The following is a 24,993-nucleotide window of genomic DNA, read 5'->3' as shown; positions in this document are numbered from 1 at the left end:
AGAATTACACATGAAATATCTCTGAAACAGAAGAAGGGTGAGATAAATCATCACATAAAAATGCATTGCAATAAATGTGCTAGAGGCTGGTGTAAGGTTGTTATGTCTCTAGATGTGTTTAGAAATAGAAGTTGAATCTTCTGTTCTCTAAGAATAGTTTTTACTTTAAGCAAAGAATTGTTCGTGCCAAAAAAGGATCAATATTAAAAAGTGTTCAATTCAAAAGAATTAATGCTTGAACGGGAAAATAGAGTTCCAACGCTTTTAGCAGTTTCTGTTGATCAAAAGTGAAGGCCGAATTCAGAGTTCATGGGAACGCTGTGTGTCGGAAAGCTTCTCCAAAGTTATTATTTCTGTTCGGGTGAGAACATCATATCAGACAGGCTCTCAAAGAATTGGTCTACAAAATCAGGTGACAGTTCAACCATATTCGATAGTGCTGTAACTTGGCAGGTGTGAGAATGATTGCTGTCATCATAGTCGGGATCAGCAATGCTCACAGAAGGTCGTACCTGGGTGATGTCGCTTTTGTCACTTGCTCCACTGTTACCACCTAGTCGTAGCACAGGAGTCTCAATGAATGCCGTCATCAGGATTGGTAGCCGCTGGGGACAACACAATGTGTGAGCCGTTATTGGACTGAGCAAAGTATCGACGTCCATTGGTACTGCTGATGGAAGTGAAAGACAGATGTCCAACACGCACTCATCTCCACATAGCATACATCGAAGTACCGGTAAGATACAGTTCTGCCATATAGGTCTGAATAAAAGGAACCAGGTCATGTTTAGATCTCTCAGCCTGGCCAATCCAAGGACGTTAGTTATCCTGTCCCGGTAGCGCAGTGCTAGGATTGTCTCTTCCATTCCCATGGGAGCTATGTCTGAGCTTTGGCTTGCCATAATGAAGCAGGACGGTCAAAAATAAAATCCCTGCTACAAGTCCCAAAAATAAGGGTATGCCGCCAAAAACAGAGTGTACAAAATTAGGAACGATTCCCAAAATTGCTTGAAATGGTGTTAGCAGTCCCGTAAAAATCGTCTTAAATATGCCTGGGATGCCTGTGGCACTAGACATGTTAAGGAGTTGGCTAAGCATTTCTACGAAATGCACGGGGCAATTTGTTGATAAAAGTTCATGAACTTCAGTAGCTGTCCTTGCAACTAGAAGATCATACGTCTCTTTTGATGACGTTATGGGCACTGTTGTCTGCAAAAGCACAGACTTAATTTTGCTTAAAGTATCAATTCGTATAGAATAGAGATTCAGACGAGACCAGATGGGAGTCACTGTGTCTGCAGGCCCACTCGGGAACAATGCCTGCATACAGCATTTGACCATGGATGTTACTCTTACTAGATAACTTTTCCCTGGCACAAGGCCACAACATCTGTGATCCGTTCTAAGAATGTAACTCCCTTTTGCAAGTTGCATAAAGAAGGGCTCTATCTGAGTTGCAGGTGTGACAAGCTGGTGGCATGAAAGGTTGTTAGAATTTCCATCACAAGCTCCGTGTAAATTAATACCCTGGCACAAAAGTATACCGCTAAGTGAATGTTTACAATTTTCACCACTAAGAAATACATTTTTGTCGCTGTCACTGTAGCATGAATGTATGGTAATTTCCATTCAGATTTTACATATCCTTTACCCAATCGTTCATACTGGCCAGTAGGTATGTATTCAAGGCACTTTTTAAATCGGAAAGTTGTTATCGGAATAGTGATAATTCCGTGTATTATCCATTCAATGACAGGACTCTCTGACATTGTCAATGGTAATCTCTCCAGTTTTTCGATGCTCAGGATTGTATAGTCTGCTCCTTTCTGTGCCAAACTGATTTGTTTATCAGTAAGGTTAAAAATGGAAAATAATGATGTCGTGTTTATTAAACGCCAAGGCACATAGCCTGAACGAAGATTTTGCAGCGTCCAGCCCAATTGTACAATAGAACGTAATTGAGATTGGCCATGTTGTAACATTAGCAAGTCTCTGTCTATTATGTCAAAGGCAGAAGATACAATATTGTCCAACGAATATATTCTGGAGGACAGAGTCATTAACCCATTGTCCACTACAGAAAGTGATTTTTCCAAATTAATACGATCAATTTCTCGTATTTTTTCAGCTGTTTCAATTTGTGTGACTTTCCAAGCCTCGTTGTACGCAGCATAAATACTGGTCGCTATGAAACGCTTTTGACGCTGTTTGCGTGGTCCAAGAATGAAATCGCGCAAATCAGCACCATCTTTTAGTAAAGACAAGTGTTGCTTAATTTCAGCCAGTGTGGATGATGTTAGCCATTCGAGGCAGAGTTTCCCTACACTGTATGTTGTTACTATCCCTGGATGTTGTCTCTGGGAGTATCTAGGGTCTAGTCTGGTCATTTTTAACCCCTGTGTTTTGTTCAGGAATCTATCTTGACAGTTGTTTGTGTCAGTAGGCCAGATTAACCACTTTTTCCAATCAGGATGTGTTCTGTTAAAATGTAAAATTTGTGAGACGTCTAACTCAATATCTGTAGTTGTATTTTCAGGTATTGGCTTTGGAATAGACGGTGTTTTAAGGTCTTTGATCTTAGCTAGGCCAAGACAAGATGTTTGGTGTATTGTGTCATTTAAAAACATCATTTGTTCTGGTATCATGCAGGTTCTGAATAGTGCTTCAAGACCTTGTACCTGCCAATCTTTTGTACCCCAAATGGTTTTCGTTTCAATGTTATTTTTCCAATAATCAAAAGCAAATGTCATCATTTTTTCATAAAATGCTTCTGAATATATCAATTTAGAATTTGTCAGCATTGTTTTCATTCCTGTTTTATCTAACAGTTTGTAATAAAACGTTTCTGCATCACTGGTGTTATACCCTGAGAAGTATTTGAATTTCTCAAAAAATGTTTTAGAACTGCTTTTAGGTGGTGTAGCACAATGTTCCCATTGATTATACTTAAAAACATTTCTAGGCTGTGCAGATTTATGCAAATAATGATCACCATAATGTGTGTAGCAGAATAATTGCTCATAACTAGATGAACCTTGTAAATAATCATGTTCTGTGAATCTAGCTGACATTACTAAATCAGACATCATGTCATTTATACTGTTAAAGTCCCAATCATCAGAGAATGTACTAGGTTTTACAAAGTCACTTAAAGAAACCTTCAGTTGATGAGGATACTTCAGGATTTCGACCGGACCATAGATCTCATAGTCAGTTTTCTCCCATACTACCCCACCAGGTATTGGAATTGCTGTGACATTTACTGTTGACAGTTCTCTTTTCTTCACGTGGGATGATCTGTGTGGTTTGAGGACTAGGTTGATGTTCTGACTTGCTGTGTCCATTCAATTGTAATAAACTTTCCTAAAATTAAAACTAAAATTAGGCATAGTAGGAGTATGAATACCCCTGAAATAATCCAATGCTCAATCAACGGTGAATCCAGATATAATTCTTTGATTTGTTGAAGGAGTCCTGTTGTATTTTCTTTAGAATACTTTTTAGTTTCTGGCATCACTTCGTGGTCGTTTTGATCTTCAGAGAAGTTGTCGAAGTTGATGAAATAACCAGAGGCAGTTCTGTCAATTGTTGGGATTGTTCTTTCAATCTGTCTCTCGGTAGCACTTTCTGAAGCCACATTATTGTAGACTGGTGTTTCTTGACGAACTGTTTCAATCTGCGTCTCAAGAGGCACGAGTTCCATGGCATTATTGCATAGTCCTTCTCTGTGCACTGCAGGCTGATCGAATGTGATTAGTCTTTCAGTTTGAACCTCTTGGATTGTTGCAAGTTTGGGTATTCTGTTGTTTCTTGGGAGTCCACTGGGCCTACTGTTGATTATAGGCCACATGGTTGTGGTTTTACCAGGTCGATAGACATGACTCTGTTCTCCTTTTTACCAGCAAGGGGCGGTAGTACAACTGATCTTGTTCCGGTGACTGCCAAGACAGGTACTGCTTTTCTGTAAGAAGGCCCAAATTCCTTCTTCACCGCGATTTTTTCTCTGACTAGATCCCCAATCTTTGGAATCCAGACAGGCCTTGCTGGGGCTGTTGCTTGTGGTGCCTCGTCAGTGGTAGATGGCTGTTGCTTTAATTTTATGTTGCTTAAGGATTTTCTTGTTTCATTCAGTTCCTGTAAAACAGCCAAACGATCTTTGATGTCAAAGTCTGTTGTTTTTTCTTGTACCACTGATATCTGACTATCGAGGTCCTGAATGTTCATTCTAATTCCGAACAATAGTTCGTATGGGCAGAAACCTTTTAGAGAATTTCTTGGCAAGTTATTAAGACTAGTCTGGACACTTATTAGATGTTTGACCCACCCAGCGCCTGAACCTAATACCTTCGCTGTTATAGATCGCTTTATGTCCCGGTTTTTTCTTTCAACCACACTATTCCCTTCGGGGTGCGACGGACAAGAATACTGCAACCCAATTACCAAGCTGGCCATGGCCTCCTTATAAGCTCGAGAGCTAAAAGCAGGACCCTGGTCAGAATGGAACGTGGTAATTGCGTATGTGCCGATAAAGACTCGCAGATCTTTTATAACCGTTCTAGCGTCAGCCGAGCGCTGGGGCCACATCCATATGAACCTCGTACAGGAATGCACTGCTACCATGATATATCTATAGTTGCCATCCCTTTGTAGGGGACCACAGTGGTCCAGGTAAACACATGCAAATGGTTTATCCAAGATGAGAAGGGGTGTCTGCGCTGGTCGTTTTACTGTTGATACTTTTATCCTTTGGCATATATCGCATTCCAATACATACTTTTTAGTTTGTATTCTCAAGCGAGGCCACCAATATCTCTGTTTTAATAGTGATATTGTTGCTGAAACGCCAGCGTGTGCAGAGGCAAGCCCTTCGTGTGCCGCTTTGATTAGTCCTAACCTGTGTTCCCTGTTTGGAATTACCCTATCCCCCACTCCAGGGATTCGAGCAAAAGGAACATTATTCGTATCTGTTGAATATAAGTACTTTTCTGGAAAGCCTTTTGGGAGTGTTTTCTTATCATTTTTTACTGACGCACTGACAGCTTGTAGAATATCGCTGTCTATTTTTGTTTGTGACCGAGTTATCGCAGCTACGGAAGCCGTTTGCACAGCTGCCTTCGCGGCTTCATCAGCCAATGAATTCCCTGCAACGTGAACGCCATCACGTTGATGACTCAGTGTATGTATCACGTGAGTCTTTTGTAGTTCTTTCTGTAAAAGAACTACCTGTTCCCAAAGCATTTTATGCTTTATTGTGCCACCTTTTGCATCTTTGAAACCATTTTCCACCCAATTCTGCAAGTATTCATTATAAGATTGTACGCAATAAAAAGAATTGCACACTATTAGTGTGGGGAATTCGCGATCGGTATTCTCTAGCGCCATCTTAAAAGCTACCAATTCAGCTCGTTGAGCCGAGCAATCTCCTAGAGATTGTGTTTTAGTGACCAGTGGTCTAAATTTTCCTTTGTGCCAGCGACCTTTTACAATCGAGCACGCAGCACTGTAAGCTTGCTTACCCCCAACTGCGGGTTGTGCTGATCCGTCAGTATATATAATACTTCCGTATTCTTCGAGAGGCAGGATTTCAATTGGCAGAGGACATTCATATTCATATTGTAAAAATTCCTGTGTTTTTAAGTTAGGATCAAATTCGTAAACTACGTCTGTTGCAGCAAGAGAATTAACCCACTGGATCCATCTCGGATGCAAAGCCTTAGCATTTGGAATGCTTGCTTTAGTTACCGCTTCTAAAGCCGGTATAGGTGTTACGATTATTATTCGTTTACCTTGTGCTAGGGGCCTTTCTTTTGCTACAGCAGTCTGAACCGCAGTTGAATTTTCTCAGTTGAACTGAATTTTATTTCAGCCTTTGTGTACAAATGTGATTTGTATGCTATTGGTACCTTTTCTCCCTCATTAGAGGTTAGGTACGTGAATCCGCATCTTCCTGGGATGACTCGGATTACAAGATCGCGTGTGTTGTCACGTGTATCTAATTTAGTTTTAGCTAACATGTCTGTTTGCAATGATCTCAAAATTTCTGTGTGTTTTTGAGTCCAATTGATTTGTTTAAAATCAGGTTTAATTAGTTCGTAGAGAGGTTTAACCCTCTCTGCGTAATTTAGAATATAAGTTCTTCCGAAATTCAGAAAACCTAGAATGGATTGTAAATTCTTCAGCGTTTTTGGAGCTTGGAGTACAGCGCACTTCTCTAAGAAGTTGTCTGCCAGGCTTTTTCCTTCACTTGATAATTCTTACCCTAAGAATAGTACTGTCAGATGGGCAATTCGAGACTTTTTAAAGTTGAATTTGTAACCCTCTGCTGCGAACCCAAGTATAATGGTGTTCACTCTTTTCAGGTGAGTATCCAAGTCGTCGTCTGTGAGATAGATATCATCTACGTAAGATAATGCCTCATCAACATATATTTGTAGTAACTCTGTTACTCTAGCTGAGAATAGTCCTGGGTTGTTCTTGAACCCCTGTGGGAGTCGACAGAATTTTCCTGCGACCCAAATGCAGAGAAAGCGGTCAAATATCTGCTTTCTGGTGCAATGTTTTGACAAAAGAAACCATTAGATATGTCTAATGTCGTTTTATATTTTTTCCTAACTATGTTATTCATTAGGGCTGCACTATGCGAGTTTTGTACTGCAAAAGTTTTGCAACATGTATTAAGGTGTCTGTAGTCCAAAACTAGACGATATGAATTGTCTGGCTTAGAGACAGGAAACAAAGGATTGTTCATTTGAGAGGTGCATGTTTCAATCACCCCCTGGTATTCAAGTTGATCTAAGATCTTCCTGACTTGTTTTTTAGCTTCTTGCTTAATGGGATACTGCCGTTGGGCAGTTGGTTCACTTTTTAACTGGATTTTGTGGGGAGGAGAGTCCTCATCCCATCCTACATGATTTTTATATAATGCTGGTGCCTGGGCTACTGCCCATTTCCTTGCATATGTATATTTTTTGTGAATCGGAATGTGATTCGAGAAGGCAGGCATAATCACTTCTTCGCCACGAGGGCACTCCCTGACAAACTCTGGTGGCCAATCTTTTTCAGCTAACAGAATATCATAGCCTTTTGAGAGTTTATCCCAAAATAGACCTCTTATTTTCCTAGTCTTATCACCCTCTATACGCAATGTAATTTCGTATATTTTATGGGGCTCGCTAAGTCTGGTGTCGGCAGTTTCAACCTGAATGTATTCATTCGTGTCCACTGTCTCCAGATGACTCTTCAAAATCTTGCGCGCTATACTGATTTCTGCTGCACTGTCCAACATTGTCAATGCCCACTCCCCGTTTTTCAACTGTGTCCTCAGTATTCTCGGCATGGTTGATTACTCTAATACTGGCTACCTTCTTTTTCTGAAATTGAGATTTTTTACTCTGAGCAGGTTTCTTGTCTTTGGACTTGGTGTGCTCTCCTGGGTCTGACCGTCCTCTTCTTTCCGAATTCTGTGGAAAAGATCGAGAGGGACGTGTATCAATACTTTGATATCTATCAGGCTTTTTCAGATTATCCCTATTTCTAAGGTTATAACTTTTCTCAGATGGCTCCCTCTGGGGAGACTGGTGTTCTCGAGTCGGAGTTCTTTCCCTCCGTCGAGGAGACCTTCCTCTGGACTGGAAAACTTTTTCCTTGGGAGTGGATTGTTTATTTCCATCCCAGCTCTTTTTAGGAGTGTTTAAATTATTTTTAATAAATAATTTTACTAACTCTCTATATGCTTTTGTTAATTCTCTTATGTTAACTGAGAGTTCTTCTTTTTACATTTTTACAATGTCCAGATGTGGTGTGTAGCTGGCTAGAACCGGCCACGTTGCTCCTGGTCTACCTAGTGAACCAAGCCTAGTTATGTGATCATTATGTTTTAGGGCGCCATTAAACCAGAGCAGGTGCTCTTGGAATTTTAGTGGGATTTCAGTCTCCTCGAAAGGAGCGTACTCTTCCGGAGGTTCCTCTATTTTGTAATAGTGAAACTCTTTTGTTGTAGCGTTTGCCACTGGAAAGTTTATCCATGAATAGAATACCTCTGTCTGCCGATATTCGTGTGCCTCTATCACGAAAATTACTGTACCACCTTGTGGTGTCAGTCCGTTTTCTATAAGTTTTAAAAAAATAGATTTTCTTAAGTGGACCGGGATGATAATAGCATCCGGGTCAGTGTGTTCGGGACCCTGCTGAGTCGCATCTGCTGCGGCCCCAGTGGTTCCGTTTTCTCCTGGCATTGTATAAATGCAGGTTTTGCAGAGTAGGTCTCCAAGGAGACAAAGATTAGGTGCACAATATTTTGGAACACTGTATCCTTCAACGTTGAATAAACCAGAGCTTTACATAGGAATCTCTTCCTACTAAGGTCGGGCGGATTTTAACCTTTCACCCACTCCAGACGTCTATTGGAGTATTTACGGGAGAAAGGGGTCTGTGTGAAATATGCACGACTGAGTTACTCTAACGTCTTGCGTTAGTTTATCGCCTTACCAAACGTTGGGCGCCATGTAGTGTAGTTCCTAGTTTCCCACTAGGCCCTGCGCATTGGAATAACATAAACAGTAGTATCGACGTAGAAGTGCGGATCTTCCAGGCCTCTACTGACTATGGTAAACTTAATTGGGTTTGTTACCAACTAGCTCAGAGGTCACTGGAAACTTTCTTGACTGCATAGGAAGTGATCAGCTTCCCTGGCACAGACAAGAAGGGATTCAGTTTTCCAACAACCGTGCAACATGACAACTTTGCTCCTCAGATCAAGAGTCAATCTCTAGGGTTGTGTGAAACAATAGACAGTTATTTTACTCAGTCAGGTTGGTGCAGTTTACTTTCACAATATGTAGAGAATAGAGAGACGGGCGTTTGTCAATAAAGGGTTAACATTTATTGAACAGTCTTTCTTCTCGTACAAGAGAAATGTATTGCCACAATTGCAAGACTTGGTATTATAAAAAGTACATACAGTAAGATAAGTATTGCGAGATAATACTGTAAAAGCATTGATATGGTTTCTTAGCCATACAATGGTTTAAAAGTAATAAAACATATATACAGTCATATATACTTTAGGCTAAAATACGCAACTGGTGCTTCTAACTACGCCTACCCCAGTGTACCTGACCTAAGCCTAATACGTGGGAGGGGAGTAAGTAAGTAGCTTTAAGTTAAGTTGGTTTTGCCAAGGTTTGCTTCAAGAATTCTCACTAAGGGTTTAGTCAACACCATACCTCTGAATAGAATGATGGAGGTCTGGTATCTCCTTCAGGGGGAACTCGGTATCCCAGTCACCCGCAAGGATCATACTCGATACAAAGGTGAGAATACGCAAACTCAGTCACCTCATTTCCCCTTCTTTAAGTAGAAACCTTAATAGCAATGGTCTCCACAGCAAAATGAATTTGGAGGGAATATGGTCCAATATATACAAATGTTTTAATTGTGAGCATTGCATTAAGAGACAAAGTAGGACACTGGTACTGAATGACATTGCACCACAACAGAAAAACCAGCTATACTGCAGTAATGTAGACTGTCTCCATAATTATAGGGTCACAGACAGAGGGTAGAAACCTCATATAGTAATGTACGGTGTTGATATCGTGTCGATATATAAATCTCCTTAGCAAAGGAGAAACCTAGGCAACGTAGACAACTTCTGAACAGTGAATAGCATAACATTTGAGAGGATGGATACTGATACATTACTATTTTGCTCCCTAAAAAGAAAATTGAAAATCTGAAATCTTCTTGACACAGGAAACCCCTATCAAGAAGTCCTGAGGAAGGTGCCACAGAATTAATTGTATTGCACCGAAACGCGTCGACGCTTTTCCTAATGTAAGAATCCAAGTGAAGCCTAGTACTCACTGGATGTACATACATTTTTGTCACAGTTGTGTGCGGTAGTCTATACAATTCCAGGCTGTTGGATCTAGTAATCAACAGTGGTGAGAATATCCAGGAGCCACAGTCATAATAGGGGTTTATTGTTTTATAGGTTGTATATGTAAAACCTTTTTTAATGTTTATGAATTGCAAATGTGTTATATATGTATTTCTTTGCTTTGCATTTTTATTACTGTATTGTCTAACTGTGCATATGAGATAGATTGATTTAATGTATTTTTACTTTTCAAGGAATATTTCTTTGAAATTTTAAATGCTGTGTCTTTTTTTATTGTAAGAAAAATCTTTTATTAAAAATAGATTGTTAACAAATTTCATTTTTCTGTGGAAATCATTATTAAATTTCACCCCATAGCATAGTGAGACATAGTAGTCTGCTATTTAACTGTTCAAGTGTAACTGAAATGCTGTAGATACTTTAAGTAAACGAGCACACTCCAGGGATTTCCCTCTGACTTACCCACAAGGGTAGACCAGAAACGCTGGAGCTGGATTTCTCGGCAGGAGAAAGGCAGCGTCTCTTCTTCAGCACGTCGAGGAGGAGAAGGAGGGGGGACAGCGTCCGCGGGCAGCTGGCATCTGCTGGGCTCTTCGCAGAGGGACGGCTGTTCAGCTCCTAGTTTCACCACACCATCGTTCGCGCTTTGGCAGCGATAATGGTATCAGCAACTTCAGGCGACGGGCAGCAAGCTGCAGCAACAGGGGGCCACAGCTAACAACGTCAGCAGCAACACAGCATTTGCTTAAGGCAACGTTGGTAATATTTATACCTGAAAGGTGCCATGTTTGACGTAAGTTTGCTGGACATAAGACGTCAATAAAGATGTCACTTAGGAAGTGATCGCTATCAGTTGCTCATTAGAGTTCTATTACTAATCAAAACACAGCAAGCGGGGATTTCCAGGTTTGCTGAGTTTTTATCTTGTTGAAGAACTCAGAGTGTTAATCTAGGAATCTCAGATAGTGACTTCTGCTCTGTCATTGCACTAATTGGTTGCAAAGGAAGTGGCAGAGAAAACTATTCTGGAATGTGGCTCTGTTCGTGTGAGGCCAGAGATGACTTTCTGAATATCGCACTTGAACGGTTATGCCAATATAGGGAATAAATGGATTTATAGCCGAATAGGGGCATAAGGTCACAGTATCGATCAGGATCCTAGATAAGCACGCAACACATTTTTTGGGTTCTTGTTGTGCAGGCTTCTGTAGCATAGCATGAAATATTTAGTGAGCAAAAAGTCTGCGACACCTGGCATTTTCCTCCCTCCTTTGTCGTGGGATTTGCCGATGAGTTCTCTTTTCAGTTTTTCTGCGGTAGAGTTCCAAAGAAAGGTGAAAAGTAGCCTGTTCAGTTTTTGTGGCATGGCTTTGGTTGGAGGGAAACCACAGCTATGTATAAAAGGATTGGTAGTATAACTGCTTTTGTGACCAAGATCTTCTCTTCCAGGGTTAGCTTTCTTGTGCGCCAGAGGTCTAGTTTTGTTGTGACTTTTTTTGTTGCTTGTTGCCAGTTTTTGTCCCCCTTTGTGTCTTGGGAGAAGTGGATTTACACAGCTAGTTGCATTTGTATATAGCATTTCAATTGAGTGTATGAAGACGTAGGAGGAAAGTGTGTGCTGCTCTGTCAAAGGCTTTATTGAAGTCTATTGCAAGGATGCCGACTGCTTCTTTCCTGTCTTTGGCTGACCAGATTGTGTCCCTCAGTGTTATAAGGTTGTCCCAGATTTGTCTGCCTGGGACTGCGCAGGTTTGATCTTCGTGTATTACGGTTTGTAATACTTTCTTCATCCTGTTGGCTAGAACCTTTGTGAAAAGCTTGTAGTCCACCTTCAAAAGGGAGATTGGTCTCCAGTTACCAATGTTTCTTTCTGGTCCTTTTTTGTGTATCAGAGATATTATTCCATGACAAAAACTGTCTGGGGTGGAGTTGTTCCATACACATTTATTAAACATTTCTATTACATCGGTGGCTATGGTAGGCCAGCAAACTTTGTAGAAATCCCATGGAAGCCCATCCACCCAGGGGCTAGATAGCTTGTTACATTTCTGTAGAGCTTGCAAGAACTCTTCCCCTGTGAGCTCTTTCTTCATAAAATCACGTTCATTAGATGACAAACAGTTTTCAATGAGGTCAACATGTTGTGAAATTAAATCCTGGCTTTCATTTCCGTTTTGGTACAGTTTTTCATAAAACATTCTTGCCACTTGTCTACATTTTTCTGTCCCTTCCTGACTTTCCGCTTCCTCGTCTATCAGCTCCTGAATTTCTTTGTGAACTTGTGTTATTCTCCTAAGCAAAAAGGAGGTGCATTTTTCTCCCTCTTCATAGTGTTTTACTCTGCTCCGATATGGCAAGCCAAGCCACAGACAAGACTCCAGCAACGATGGGAGAAACGATCCTACCTATACGCTACCGAGACCGCATCACTAAAGTCCTCGGATTAGCCCGGCTAAGAAATCTAAGTACAACTTGGTTTCTTTCATGCAGAGCAATCTGGCCAGATTGCATCTTACCTGTGCTTCGATGTCTGCTATGCGGAGAAGAATGCGTGTTGGACGTCTGTCTTACACTACCATCAGCAGTACCAATGGATATCGATACTTTGCTAGGTCCGGTACCGACTCATGCAACGTGTTGTCCCCAGCGGCTACCTATTCTGATGACGACATTCGTTGAGACTTCACCACTACGAGTAGATGGCGGTGAAGTACGAGAGGAAAGCAGCACCAAACGGGTACAACCTTCTGTGAGAATTGCTGATCCAAACATCGATGATAGCAATCACACTCTCATATGCACTGTTTCAGCATTTTCAAACTTGGTCGATCTTTCACCTGATGTTGTAGACCAATTTTTTGCAAGCCTGTCTGATATGATTTTCCCCCCTGAACAACGAGAATACCTTTTTAAAACAACAAGCACACAGCGTTCCCTGAACTCTGAATTCGGCCTTCAATTTTTGATAAACACAGCCCCTGAAAAAAATTTGAACTATTTTTTCCCCTGAAAGCGAAATTATTTTTTTTCACTTCCAAAATATTTACCCTTTTTCTGGAATATGGTACTCTGCTTAAAGTAGAACTATTCTTAGAGAACAGAGCTTCTATTTTTAGAGATACTAGAGACAATACTTTACCTCAGCCTCTAGCACATGTACAGTATTGTATATATATGTGATGAAATGGTCTCGACCTTCTTTTCTGTATACAGAGCCGTTTCATGTGTAATTTTCGCAATTCATTCAGCTGATATATATATGCATTTAACTGAATGATACCACTGCTTGAAAGACGTACAGTACCAATACTCATTTTCGTGCATTTACCATATACCATTTCAAATGCAAATTATGTATTTTGGGGTTGGTTGGAAAACACACATGCATCGTTATATGTTTAATATTGCTTAGTTTTTAGTAATGATGGACATTAATACGTGGAGTGGGTGTTGTGTTTCTATCTAGGACCCTAATTCGATATTCCCGATTTATGCCCTTGTATGGTTATAATAAATAATATCCTTATAAAGGCATAAGAATCATATCCATATTTAGTAATAGCCCATGCAGTCCAAATACGGCAAGGCTTCTCCCTTAGACTCCTAGAAAGTACAACGCGTTCTTTAAACAAACCAATCCTCCAGCAGCCCGGGAAATCCCCCTGCTCTTGTTTTGATTTGCACAAGAACTCCTGGAGTCCAGAAAGAACTGTTACTTCTTAGTGACGTCTTATGTCCAACCTTACGTCAAACCCGGCACCTTTCAGGTATAAATATACCAACGTTGCCTTAAGCAAACACACAGTGGTTTGGAGCAGAGCATTTATCTACTTGCCCGAAGCCCAGCTAATGCGAGAGCCGAAGGAAGCCGCCCCTCGCTTTTGATGCACTGAGAAAGACGCTGTCTTTTTCTCCAGCAGAGAAAATCCAGCTCCGGTGTTTCCAGTCACCCTTGCGGGTTGCTGGGAAATCGAGTCCTGAGAGAGAGATACAAGACCTCCTACATTCTATTACCAAGGTACGGAGCTGACTAAACCCTTAAGAGAATTCTTGATTCAGATTCCTTGGCAAAAAACAACTTAACTTAAACTACAACTTACTTACTCCTTCCCACGTATTAGGCTTAGGTCAGGTACACCGGGTAGGCGTATCTTAGAAGCACCAGTTGAGTACGTTAGTCAGTGTTTTTATGTATATATATATTTTATCCGTTTTAAAGTATCATATGGCTAAGAAACCATATCAATGCTTTTACAGTATTATTTTATAATACTCCTTTTACTGTACGCACTTTACTTCATGATGAGTATTGCAATTGTGGCAATTCATTTCTCTTGCATGAGAAAGAAGACTGCTAAATAAATAACAACTTTTATTGAAAACGCCCGTCTCTCTATTTCTCTGCACTCTGGTGAAACTAAGTACGCATGATTGACTGAGTGAAATAAGCGTCTATTGTTTTCACACGACTCTAGAGATACATTCTTTATTCTGAGGGGGCAAAGTTGTCATGTTTATGCGGTTGTCAGAAACTAATCCCTTCTTGTCTAAATCAAGAGAGTTAACTTTTTCCTGAACATTCGAGAAAGTGGCTAGTGACCTCCGAGCTAGCTGGCAAAACTAATTAAGTCTAATATAGTCAGTAGAGACCTAGTCGACCTCAGTCCTACGTCTACACTGCTGTTTATATTATTCCAATGCGCAGAGCCTATTGAAAATATAGGAACTACACTACAGGGGGGCCGGACAGTTCTTCCAGGCATTGTCAGCCAGCAACAGTTCTGGACAAAATAGCGCTGGGAATACAGCCTAGGCCCAGTCAAGTCCCAGTTTTGTAGGTTCCACCTCTAGGCCCAACCGCCTGTACTCCTGCAGAGGTTCCCCCAGGTCCAGTGGTGCCCCAACGGACAGTTAGGTTTACCTCCTTTACTCTTATACCCCTAGGTCAGGTGACCCTCTAAAGGCGGCAAAGCGTAACCCCTCCCATGGCTGGAAGGTCCAGGAGCTTCCACATATTAAGCTATGGAACAAAAAGGCAGGATGGCAGTGATACTGTAACATGATATCCCAGCCTGCTCCTAACTACTAGTGCGTGTCTACAGAGGCCACTCCGCAGTAGCAGGGGCCTGTGGCAGCCATGTTGTTGGGAGAGAGCACCTGTACCTCAACACTGTTTGGCAGTGGTAAGGTGCCCAGAGACCTAGGTCCAACAAAAGACTGTGGCAAAAATAAGGCAAAAGGGACAAAAAAAACTGGGTAACACCACCTTAGCGCTGACAGGTCTAACACGCTCCATGCTGGTGCCATCTCCCAGGGAGAAATAGTTTCCTGGGTATGTGCTTGTTTGGCCAGCCACTGCACAGCCATCATTGTTAAGAGTGAGGGAGAGAGAGAAGGTGCCCAGCTAGGAATAGTGAAATAAGAAACCCCTGTTCAATTCGGTAGCACTCGGTCTGTTGTCCCGACACTCACTGTTGAGCTCCTGGTCGTGTGGAGCTCGGGTGGGAGGCAACGGACGTGCACTCGATTTTACAGTGGGGGGGGGGGGGAAATCCGGCGATGGAGCGCTATTCTTCCGACACTGGGCAGTCTAGTCCTGTGAGTGTAGGGCAGTAGGGGCCCCGAGGTGGAGTCGTCACAGCAGGCAGGGGTGGCGGGCGGGCTCCTGATTGCGGTAAAATTGGAGCAGCCCTCGGTCCTTTCGTCCCTACAGCTATGTGCAGTGACCAGTCGTCCGGATGATGCAGGTGTCCCTCAAGTTTGGTTTTCCCAGGTAGCGCAGCCTCACTCCGGACAAGCCAGATACGAGTCCCAGCCCCTTAGTTGGCCTTCCCCGAGTTCTCCCTGGACCCCTCCTCCCTCCACTCGTCGGTGCGCAGCCTGGTCTCAGACAAGCCAAGGAGTGCAGTCCCAGCATCTTCAAGTGTTGGGGATCGGAGTCATTCCTCCCAGCTAGACCCCAGACTAGGTGAACCTACCTAAATCCACCCCCATTACAAATAACTTCAAACATGGCGCATTTACAACCTTATTCTTGATTGCTACAAACTTCTCCTTGTGTTCTTGCCAACAACGAAATGTCGCATTTTTCTTTAATAGCGCTTATTAATTATCCAACATATATGGAACGAAGCTTTTGGATCATCAATGTCCCAACAATGACACCTATAGATTATACCAATGCTTTTTAGGTCTCGCGTATAGCGCTACTGTGCAACGCACTGCCATCGCTCTGCGAGGCATGCTGTATACACTATATTGGGTAAGCTTAGTTTAAGCTCCACCCACTCTACACCCATGTTTTGATTGGGTTACATCATAAATGCAGTGTTCTCGTTGGTTTTCCCATTCTTAGTCCCTCCTCTTAACGGTCATGTTGCCATTTGTAGCCTTCCGAGGCTATCAGTCCCTTTACCGTAATGCAATTTTTCCTTGTTTTCCCCCCCTCTCCTGCAGTCCGTCACTTTTCAACCTCCTGTACCCCTCCCCCCGCCCCTCCTGTTTGTGCCTTTTTCGACTCCCAAACTTTTAAAAAAAAATGAAATAGGGCTTGTGTAAATAAGAGTCCTATTGCATTTATAAAAGCTTATTTTTCCTGGGATTGGCTGACTCAATGCGCACTCTATTTTGCCTGACTTCCTCCCGGCCTGCCCCTCACTTCCGTTTCTCTTGTCCTTCCTCCGTTTGTCATCACTCTGCCGACTAGTGAAGTACTTCGACGCACTTCTTCAAATCATGATAATCGATGCCTTGATCCTGTTAGTTATTTTGAAAACGTGTGGTGTTTGTCCTTCCAATATTCATGGTGCGGTTTAGAGGAAGGCTGTGACAGGTTAGAAAGAGGAACCAGGGACGGCTTTTGGAACTTGGTGGCTTTGGTAAGCCTTGCAAGATGCCGAGCTGAAAGCTGAAAGCGGCAGTGGTTGGAGAGGTGAATCTATTTGGGGAACGACTTGAAGAGCCTTTTTCTAATTTTACATAAACAGTTCCCCCCACTTTTTGCTTTAATAAAACAAGCAGCACGACTCCTGAACAGTTAGTGCCGACTGCTGCCTTTTCCCTGCCCTCTCCCAACTCGGTGGGACCGACCCTGTGACGAGTTGGGAAAGGGTGGGGGTGACTGTGCTCTCACTTCCCTGAGTGACATGAAGCCCTAGCACTGCGGGGCTTCAATCTAAAACGCCCGGGGGAAATTTGACTTGGACGTCCTCGGGGGGTGGAGCCCGGCCCTCAATGCTATGTGTTTACCGAGCTGATGACTTCACACGCCTCAGGGCTGCGAAACCATCCGCCCGGCAACTAGTGGAAATTGCGACCGCCCAGGCACGAAGTGTCATTCAGCGTGATTTACGGTGAATTGAAAATTAGAAGTGTGCAGCAGTCCCGGCTCCCGGCCCCAGAAAGAAAAAAAATGAATGCTTTTTGTAAATGAATGCAGCGTGGAAAGCCCAAAAATAAATTAACAATGAGTTTGGTTTCAAATTAATTTGGAGATAGTGATGGGGGCGAAAGTAAAGGGGGCGGAGCCCCAACGCCCTAGACGAGAAACCGCCACTGGATACCCGGTTCGGGTCAAGTTCGCGCTATATAAAACTCTGAAAAAAAATATAAGATAGTCCAGAGAATCTTATTGTCTTTTGCAGAGATCTTTGTGAAACCCAGAAGCCAAAAGTTACCATCCTCCTAAATGGTTCATTTTTAATAGGCTTGCTGCAATCATCTTAATATAACTAGCAAGACGAAAGCGTGCATCTTTGTATTGTTACAGTGTTTTCCTCCCAACACTACAAACGTACTAAAGCGTTAATGTTTCTGGAGTCGATAATATGAGCAGAGGTGGACGAGCCAACAAATTAAGGACCGTAGAACCTGTGAACGAGCCAAGCCCTGAAATTATTTGCTATGCAAAATACAAACCACGTCAAATATAATACATTCTATTTAAAATTAAACAAGCACTAGCAAAGGCAATATGTCTTACTGACGCAAGAGCTTTTGGCTTTGCCAATATATTTTAGCCATGTTATACACCAGTGTGCTTACTGTTCAGCATGACTAAAAGTTAGGGGCATATTATCAAGGTGGGCGATATGAAATTATTGCCGCTTTTGCAGCCAATTCAGCCGCAAAGCGGCGATAATTTCATCACCCTATTAGCAAGCTGTTGCTAGCATCAGTTAGCGACAGTTTTGAGGCGATAGCTAGCGGTTTGGGGCTCGCTTTGCATGTCAGCGATATTTAGCGCTAATGACATGCAAAGTGGGCGTACCCAACCTGTTAGAGACTGAAACCAGTCGCTAACATCACTATTGCCTATTATCAACGCAGGCGTAGTGATGAAAAAAATTGCGCTAAGAGCGAATATCGTTGAAAACGAATGCCTGCTCAGACCACTTCTTAACCTGTTTATTCAATGGGAGTTGGATTTTCAGGTTAAGTCCCTATTGCCGTTAATGCCTGAATATCGCTGGATTTCCAGCGATATTCACGCATTAAGCAGCTATCGCCGGATATTTTATCGCATTTGAGATAAACGTTACTAATAGCACGTTATCTCTGCAATAAAATCCGGTGATGCGCGGCGATAAAAAAACAATCACTAAGCTCATTTAGCGATAAATATTGCTAGTTGTTGATAATATGCCCCTTAGTGCGACAGAGAAAGCAGAGTCTGAGCGTATGTTTGTGTCCTTTAGTGAACAAGAACAGCGGTAGTCCTTTCTCTCTTTCGCATGTATCTGCTCTCTGCTAATTAGCTGTACTGGCGTCACTGGACCCCAGAGAGATGTTCGGTTGGGCTGGAGGCAGCTGACATGGCAGACCTCTATAGCATCCACACCCCGTGGCACTGCGGCTCTCTGGGACTCCCAGCCTCCATCTCAGGTGAGGGGGGGGTCACAGTAATGCAGCCTCCATCACAGGTGTGAGTGGGTCACAGTAATGCAGCCTCCGTCACAGGTGTGAGGGGGTCACAGTAATGCAGCCTCCGTCACAGTAATGCAGCCTCCGTCATAGGTGTGAGGGGGTCACAGTAATGCAGCCTTCGTCACAGGTGTGAGGGGGGTCACAGTAATGCAGCCTCCGTCACAGGTGTGAGGGGGTCACAGTAATGCAGCCTCCATCACAGGTGTGAGTGGGTCACAGTAATGCAGCCTCCGTCACAAGTGTGAGGGGGGTCACAGTAATGCAGCCTCCGTCACAGGTGTGAGGGGGTCACAGTAATACAGCCTCCATCACAGGTGTGAGGGGGTCACAGTAATGCAGCCTCCATCACAGGTGTGAGGTGGGTCACAGTACTGCAGCCTCCATCACAGGTGTGAGGGGGGTCACAGTAATGCAGCCTCCGTCACAGGTGTGAGGGGGGTCACAGTAATGCAGCCTCCGTCACAGGTGTGAGGGGGTCACAGTAATGCAGCCTCCGTCACAGGTGTGAGGGGGTCACAGTAATGCAGCCTCCATCACAGGTGTGAGGTGGGTCACAGTACTGCAGCCTCCATCACAGGTGTGAGGGGGGTCACAGTAATGCAGCCTCCGTCACAGGTGTGAGGGGGGTCACAGTAATGCAGCCTCCATCACAGGTGTGAGGGGGGTCACAGTAATGCAGCCTCCGTCACAGGTGTGAGGGGGTCACAGTAATGCAGCCTCCATCTCAGGGGTGAGGGGGTCACAGTAATGCAGCCTCCGTCACAGGTGTGAGGGGGTCACAGTAATGCAGCCTCCATCACAGGTGTGAGGTGGGTCACAGTACTGCAGCCTCCATCACAGGTGTGAGGGGGGTCACAGTAATGCAGCCTCCGTCACAGGTGTGAGGGGGGTCACAGTAATGCAGCCTCCATCACAGGTGTGAGGGGGTCACAGTAATGCAGCCTCCGTCACAGGTGTGAGGGGGTCACAGTAATGCAGCCTCCATCTCAGGGGTGAGGGGGTCACAGTAATGCAGCCTCCGTCACAGGCGTGAGGGGGTCACAGTAATGCAGCCTCCATCTCAGGGGTGAGGGGGTCACGGTAATGCAGCCTCCGTCACAGGTGTGAGGGGGGGTCACAGTAATGCAGCCTCCGTCACAGGTGTGAGGGGGGGTCACAGTAATGCAGCCTCCGTCACAGGTGTGAGGGGGTCACAGTAATGCAGCCTCCGTCACAGGTGTGAGGGGGTCACAGTAATACAGCCTCCATCACAGGTGTGAGGGGGTCACAGTAATGCAGCCTTCGTCACAGGTGTGAGGGGGTCACAGTAATGCAGCCTCCATCACAGGTGTGAGGGGGGTCACAGTAATGCAGCCTCCATCACAGGTGTGAGGGGGTCACAGTAATGCAGCCTCCATCACAGGTGTGAGGGGGGTCACAGTAAGCAGCCTCCATCACAGGTGTGAGGGGGTCACAGTAATGCAGCCTCCGTCACAGGTGTGAGGGGGTCACAGTAATGCAGCCTCCATCACAGGTGTGAGGGGGTCACAGTAATGCAGCCTCCGTCACAGGTGTGAGGGGGTCACAGTAATGCAGCCTCCGTCACAGGTGTGAGGGGGTCACAGTAATGCAGCCTCCATCACCGGTGTGAGGGGGTCACAGTAATGCAGCCTCCATCACAGGTGTGAGGGGGGGTCACAGTAATGCAGCCTTCGTCACAGGTGTAAGGGGGGTCACAGTAATGCAGCCTTCATCACTGGTGTGAGGGGGGTCACAGTAATGCAGCCTCCGTCACAGGTGTGAGGGGGGTCACAGTAATGCAGCCTCCGTCACAGGTGTGAGGGCGTCACAGTAATGCAGCCTCCATCACAGGTGTGAGGGGGTCACAGTAATGCAGCCTCCGTCACAGGTGTGAGGGGGTCACAGTAATGCAGCCTCCATCACAGGTGTGAGGGGTCACAGTAATGCAGCCTCCGTCACAGGTGTGAAGGGGGTCACAGTAATGCAGCCTCCGTCACAGGTGTGAAGGGGTCACCGTAATGCAGCCTCCATCACAGATGTGAGGGGGTCACAGTAATGCAGCCTCCGTCACAGGTGTGAGGGGGTCACAGTAATGCAGCCTCCGTCACAGGTGTGAGGGGGTCACAGTAATGCAGCCTCCGACACATTTGTGAGGGGGGTCACAGTAATGCAGCCTCCTTCACAGGTGTGAGGGGGTCACAGTAATGCAGCCTCCGTCACAGGTGTGAGGGGGGTCACAGTAATGCAGCCTTCATCACAGGTGTGAGGGGGGTCACAGTAATGCTGCCTCCGTCACAGGTGTGAGGGGGGTCAAAGTAATGCAGCCTCCATCACAGGTGTGAGGGGGTCACAGTAATGCAGCCTCCGTCACGAATGTGAGGGGGGTCACAGTAATGCAGCCTCCATCACAGGTGTGAGGGGGGTCACAGTAATGCAGCCTCCGTCACAGGTGTGAAGGGGTGTCATAGTAATGCAGCCTCTGTCACAGGTGTGAGGGGGTCACAGTAATGCAGCCTCTGTCACAGGTGTGAGGGGGGTCACAGTAATGCAGCCTCCGTCACAGGTGTGAGAGGGTGTCATAGTAATGCAGCCTCTGTCACAGGTGTGAGGGGGTCACTGTAATGCAGCCTCCGTCACAGGTGTGGGGGGGTCACAATAATGCAGCCTCCGTCACAGGTGTGAGGGGGTGTCATAGTAATGCAGCCTCTGTCACAGGTGTGAGGGGGTCACAGTAATACAGCCTCCATCACAGGTGTGAGGGGGTCACAGTAATGCAGCCTCCATCACACGTGTGAGGGGGTCACAGTAATGCAGCCTCCATCACAGGTGTGAGGGGGGTCACAGTAATGCAGCCTCCATCACAGGTGTGAGGGGGGTAACAGTAATGCAGCCTTCGTCACAGGTGTGAGGGGGGTCACAGTAATGCAGCCTTCATCACAGGTGTGAGGGGGGTCACAGTAATGCAGCCTCTGTCACAGGTGTGAGGGGGGTCACAGTAATGCAGCCTCCGTCACAAGTATGAGGGCGTCACAGTAATGCAGCCTCCATCACAGGTGTGAGGGGGTCACAGTAATGCAGCCTCTGTCACAGGTGTGAGGGGGTCACAGTAATGCAGCCTCCATCACTGGTGTGAGGGGGTCACAGTAATGCAGCCTCCGTCACAGGTGTGAAGGGGGTCACAGTAATGCAGCCTCCGTCACAGGTGTGAAGGGGTCACCATAATGCAGCCTCCATCACAGATGTGAGGGGGTCACAGTAATGCAGCCTCCGTCACAGGTGTGAGGGGGTCACAGTAATGCAGCCTCCATCACAGGTGTGAGGGGGTCACAGTAATGCAGCCTCCGACACATTTTTGAGGAGGGTCACAGTAATGCAGCCTCCGTCACAGGTGTGAGGGGGTCACAGTAATGCAGCCTCCGTCACAGGTGTGAGGGGGGTCACAGTAATGCAGCCTCCATCACAGGTGTGAGGGGGGTCACAGTAATGCAGCCTCCGTCACAGGTGTGAGGGGGTCACAGTAATGCAGCCTCCATCACAGGTGTGAGGGGGGTCACAGTAATGCAGCCTCCGTCACAGGTGTGAAGGGGTGTCATAGTTATGCAGCCTCTGTCACTGGTGTGAGGGGGTCACAGTAATGCAGCCTCCGTCACAGGTGTGAGGGGGGTCACAGTAATGCATCCTCCGTCACAAGTGTGAGGGGGTGTCATAGTAATGCAGCCTCTGTCACAGGTGTGAGGGGGTCACAGTAATGCAGCCTCCGTCACAGGTGTGGGGGGGTCACAGTAATGCAGCCTCCGTCACAGGTGTGAGGGGGTGTCATAGTAATGCAGCCTCTGTCACAGGTGTGAGGGGGTCACAGTAATACAGCCTCCGTCACAGGTGTGAGGGGGTCACAGTAATGCAGCCTCCGTCACAGGTGTGAGGGGGTGTCATAGTAATGCAGCCTCTGTCACAGGTGTGAAGGGGTCACAGTAATGCAGCCTCCGTCACAGGTGTGAGGGGGGTCACAGTAATGCAGCCTCCATCTTAGGGGTGAGGCGGTGTCACAGTAATGCAGCCTCCATCTCAGGGGTGAGGCGGTGTCACAGTAATGCAGCCTCCATCACAGGTGTGAGGGGGTCACAGTAATGCAGCCTCCGTCACAGGTGTGAGGGGGTCACAGTAATGCAGCCTCCATCACAGGTGTGAGGGGGTCACAGTAATGCAGCCTCCGTCACAGGTGTGAGGGGGTCACAGTAATGCAGCCTCCGTCACAGGTGTGAGGGGGTGTCATAGTAATGCAACCTCCGTCACTTGTGTGAGGGGGGTAACAGTAATGCAGCCTCCATCACAAGTGTGAGGGGTGGTCACAGTAATGCAGCCTCCATCACAGGTGTGAGGGGGGGTCACAGTAATGCAGCCTCCGTCACAGGTGTGAGGGGGTCACAGTAATGCAGCCTCCGTCACAGGTTTGAGGGGGGTCACAGTAATACAGCCTCCGTCACAGGTGTGAGGGGGTGTCATAGTAATGCAGCCTCCGTCACAGGTGTGAGGGGGATCACAGTAATGCAGCCTCCATCACAGGTGTGAGGGGGGGTCAAAGTAATGCAGCCTCCGTCACAGGTGTGAAGGGGTCACAGTAATGCAGCCTCTGTCACAGGTGTGAGGGGGTCACAGTAATGCAGCCTCCATCACAGGTGTGAGGGGGGTCACAGTACTGCAGCCTCCATCACAGGTGTGAGGGGGGTCACAGTAATGCAGCCTCCATCACAGGTGTGAGGGGTCACAGTAATGCAGCCTCCATCACAGGTGTGAGGGGGGTCACAGTAATGCAGCCTCCGTCACAGGTGTGAGGGGGGTCACAGTAATGCAGCGTTCGTCACAGGTGTGAGGGGGGTCACAGTAATGCAGCCTCCGTCACAGGTGTGAGGGGGTCACAGTAATGCAGCCTCCATCACAGGTGTGAGGGGGTCACAGTAATGCAGCCTCCGTCACAGGTGTGAGGGGGTCACAGTAATGCAGCCTCCGTCACAGGTGTGAGGGGGTCACAGTAATGCAGCCTCCGTCACAGGTGTGAGGGGGGTCACAGTAATGCAGCCTCCATCACAGGTGTGAGGGGGGGGTCACAGTAATGCAGCCTCCGTCACAGGTGTGAGGGGGTCACAGTAATGCAGCCTCCGTCACAGGTGTGAGGGGGGTCACAGTAATTCAGCCTCCATCACAGGTGTGAGGGGGTCACAGTAATGCAGCCTCCGTCACAGGTGTGAGGGGGTCACAGTAATGCAGCCTCCATCACAGGTGTGAGGGGGGTCACAGTAATGCAGCCTCCGTCACAGGTGTCAGGGGGTCACAGTAATACAGCCTCCGTCACAGGTGTGAGGGGGGTCACAGTAATGCAGTCTCCAACACAGGTGTGAGGGGGGGTCACAGTAATGCAGCCTCTGTCACAGGTGTGAGGGGGTCACAGTAATGCAGCCTCCATCACAGGTGTGAGAGGGGTCACAGTAATTCAGCCTCCGTCACAGGTGTGAGGGGGTCACAGTAATGCAGCCTCTGTCACAGGTGTGAGGGGGTCACAGTAATGCAGCCTCCATCACAGGTGTGAGGGGGTGTCATAGTGATGCAGCCTCTGTCACAGGTGTGAATGGGTAACAGTAATGCAGCCTCCGTCACAGGTGTGAGGGGGTCACAGTAATGCAGCCTCCATCACAGGTGTGAGGGGGGGTCACAGTAATTCAGCCTCCGTCACAGGTGTGAGGGGGTCACAGTAATGCAGCCTCCATCACAGGTGTGAGGGGTCACAGTAATGCAGCCTCCGTCACAGGTGTGAGGGGGTCACAGTAATGCAGCCTCCGTCACAGGTGTGAGGGGGTCACAGTAATGCAGCCTCGGTCACAGGTGTGAGGGGGTCACAGTAATGCAGCCTCTGTCACAGGTTTGAGGGGGGGTCACAGTAATACAGCCTCCGTCACAGGTGTGAGGGGGTGTCATAGTAATGCAGCCTCCGTCACAGGTGTGAGGGGGATCACAGTAATGCAGCCTCCATCACAGGTGTGAGGGGGGGTCACAGTAATGCAGCCTCCGTCACAGGTGTGAGGGGGTCACAGTAATGCAGCCTCTGTCACAGGTGTGAGGGGGTCACAGTAATGCAGCCTCCATCACAGGTGTGAGGGGGGTCACAGTACTGC

At 46.1% G+C, this 24,993-nt stretch overlaps 1 protein-coding gene across 1 annotated transcript in view; it reads right to left on the bottom strand.

The window, feature by feature from the left end:
* Positions 1–228: 228 nt before the first annotated feature.
* LOC144806686 (uncharacterized) overlaps positions 229–24,993 on the bottom strand; it is a 60,949-nt gene continuing 36,184 nt past the window's right edge. The window contains exons 2-4 of the mRNA XM_078672991.1: positions 11,671–12,193; positions 4,618–5,820; positions 229–261 (exon numbers count right to left, since the gene is read on the bottom strand). Of these exons, the coding sequence (XP_078529117.1) occupies positions 229–261; positions 4,618–5,820; positions 11,671–12,193 (1,759 nt within the window). The remainder of the gene's footprint in view (positions 262–4,617; positions 5,821–11,670; positions 12,194–24,993) is intronic.

Source organism: Lissotriton helveticus, unplaced genomic scaffold (genome assembly GCF_964261635.1).
Source record: "Lissotriton helveticus unplaced genomic scaffold, aLisHel1.1 SCAFFOLD_511, whole genome shotgun sequence".
Taxonomy (NCBI): domain Eukaryota; kingdom Metazoa; phylum Chordata; class Amphibia; order Caudata; family Salamandridae; genus Lissotriton; species Lissotriton helveticus.
Note: the sequence above shows the minus strand (reverse complement) of the source record. Positions and strands in the feature narration are given on the sequence as shown.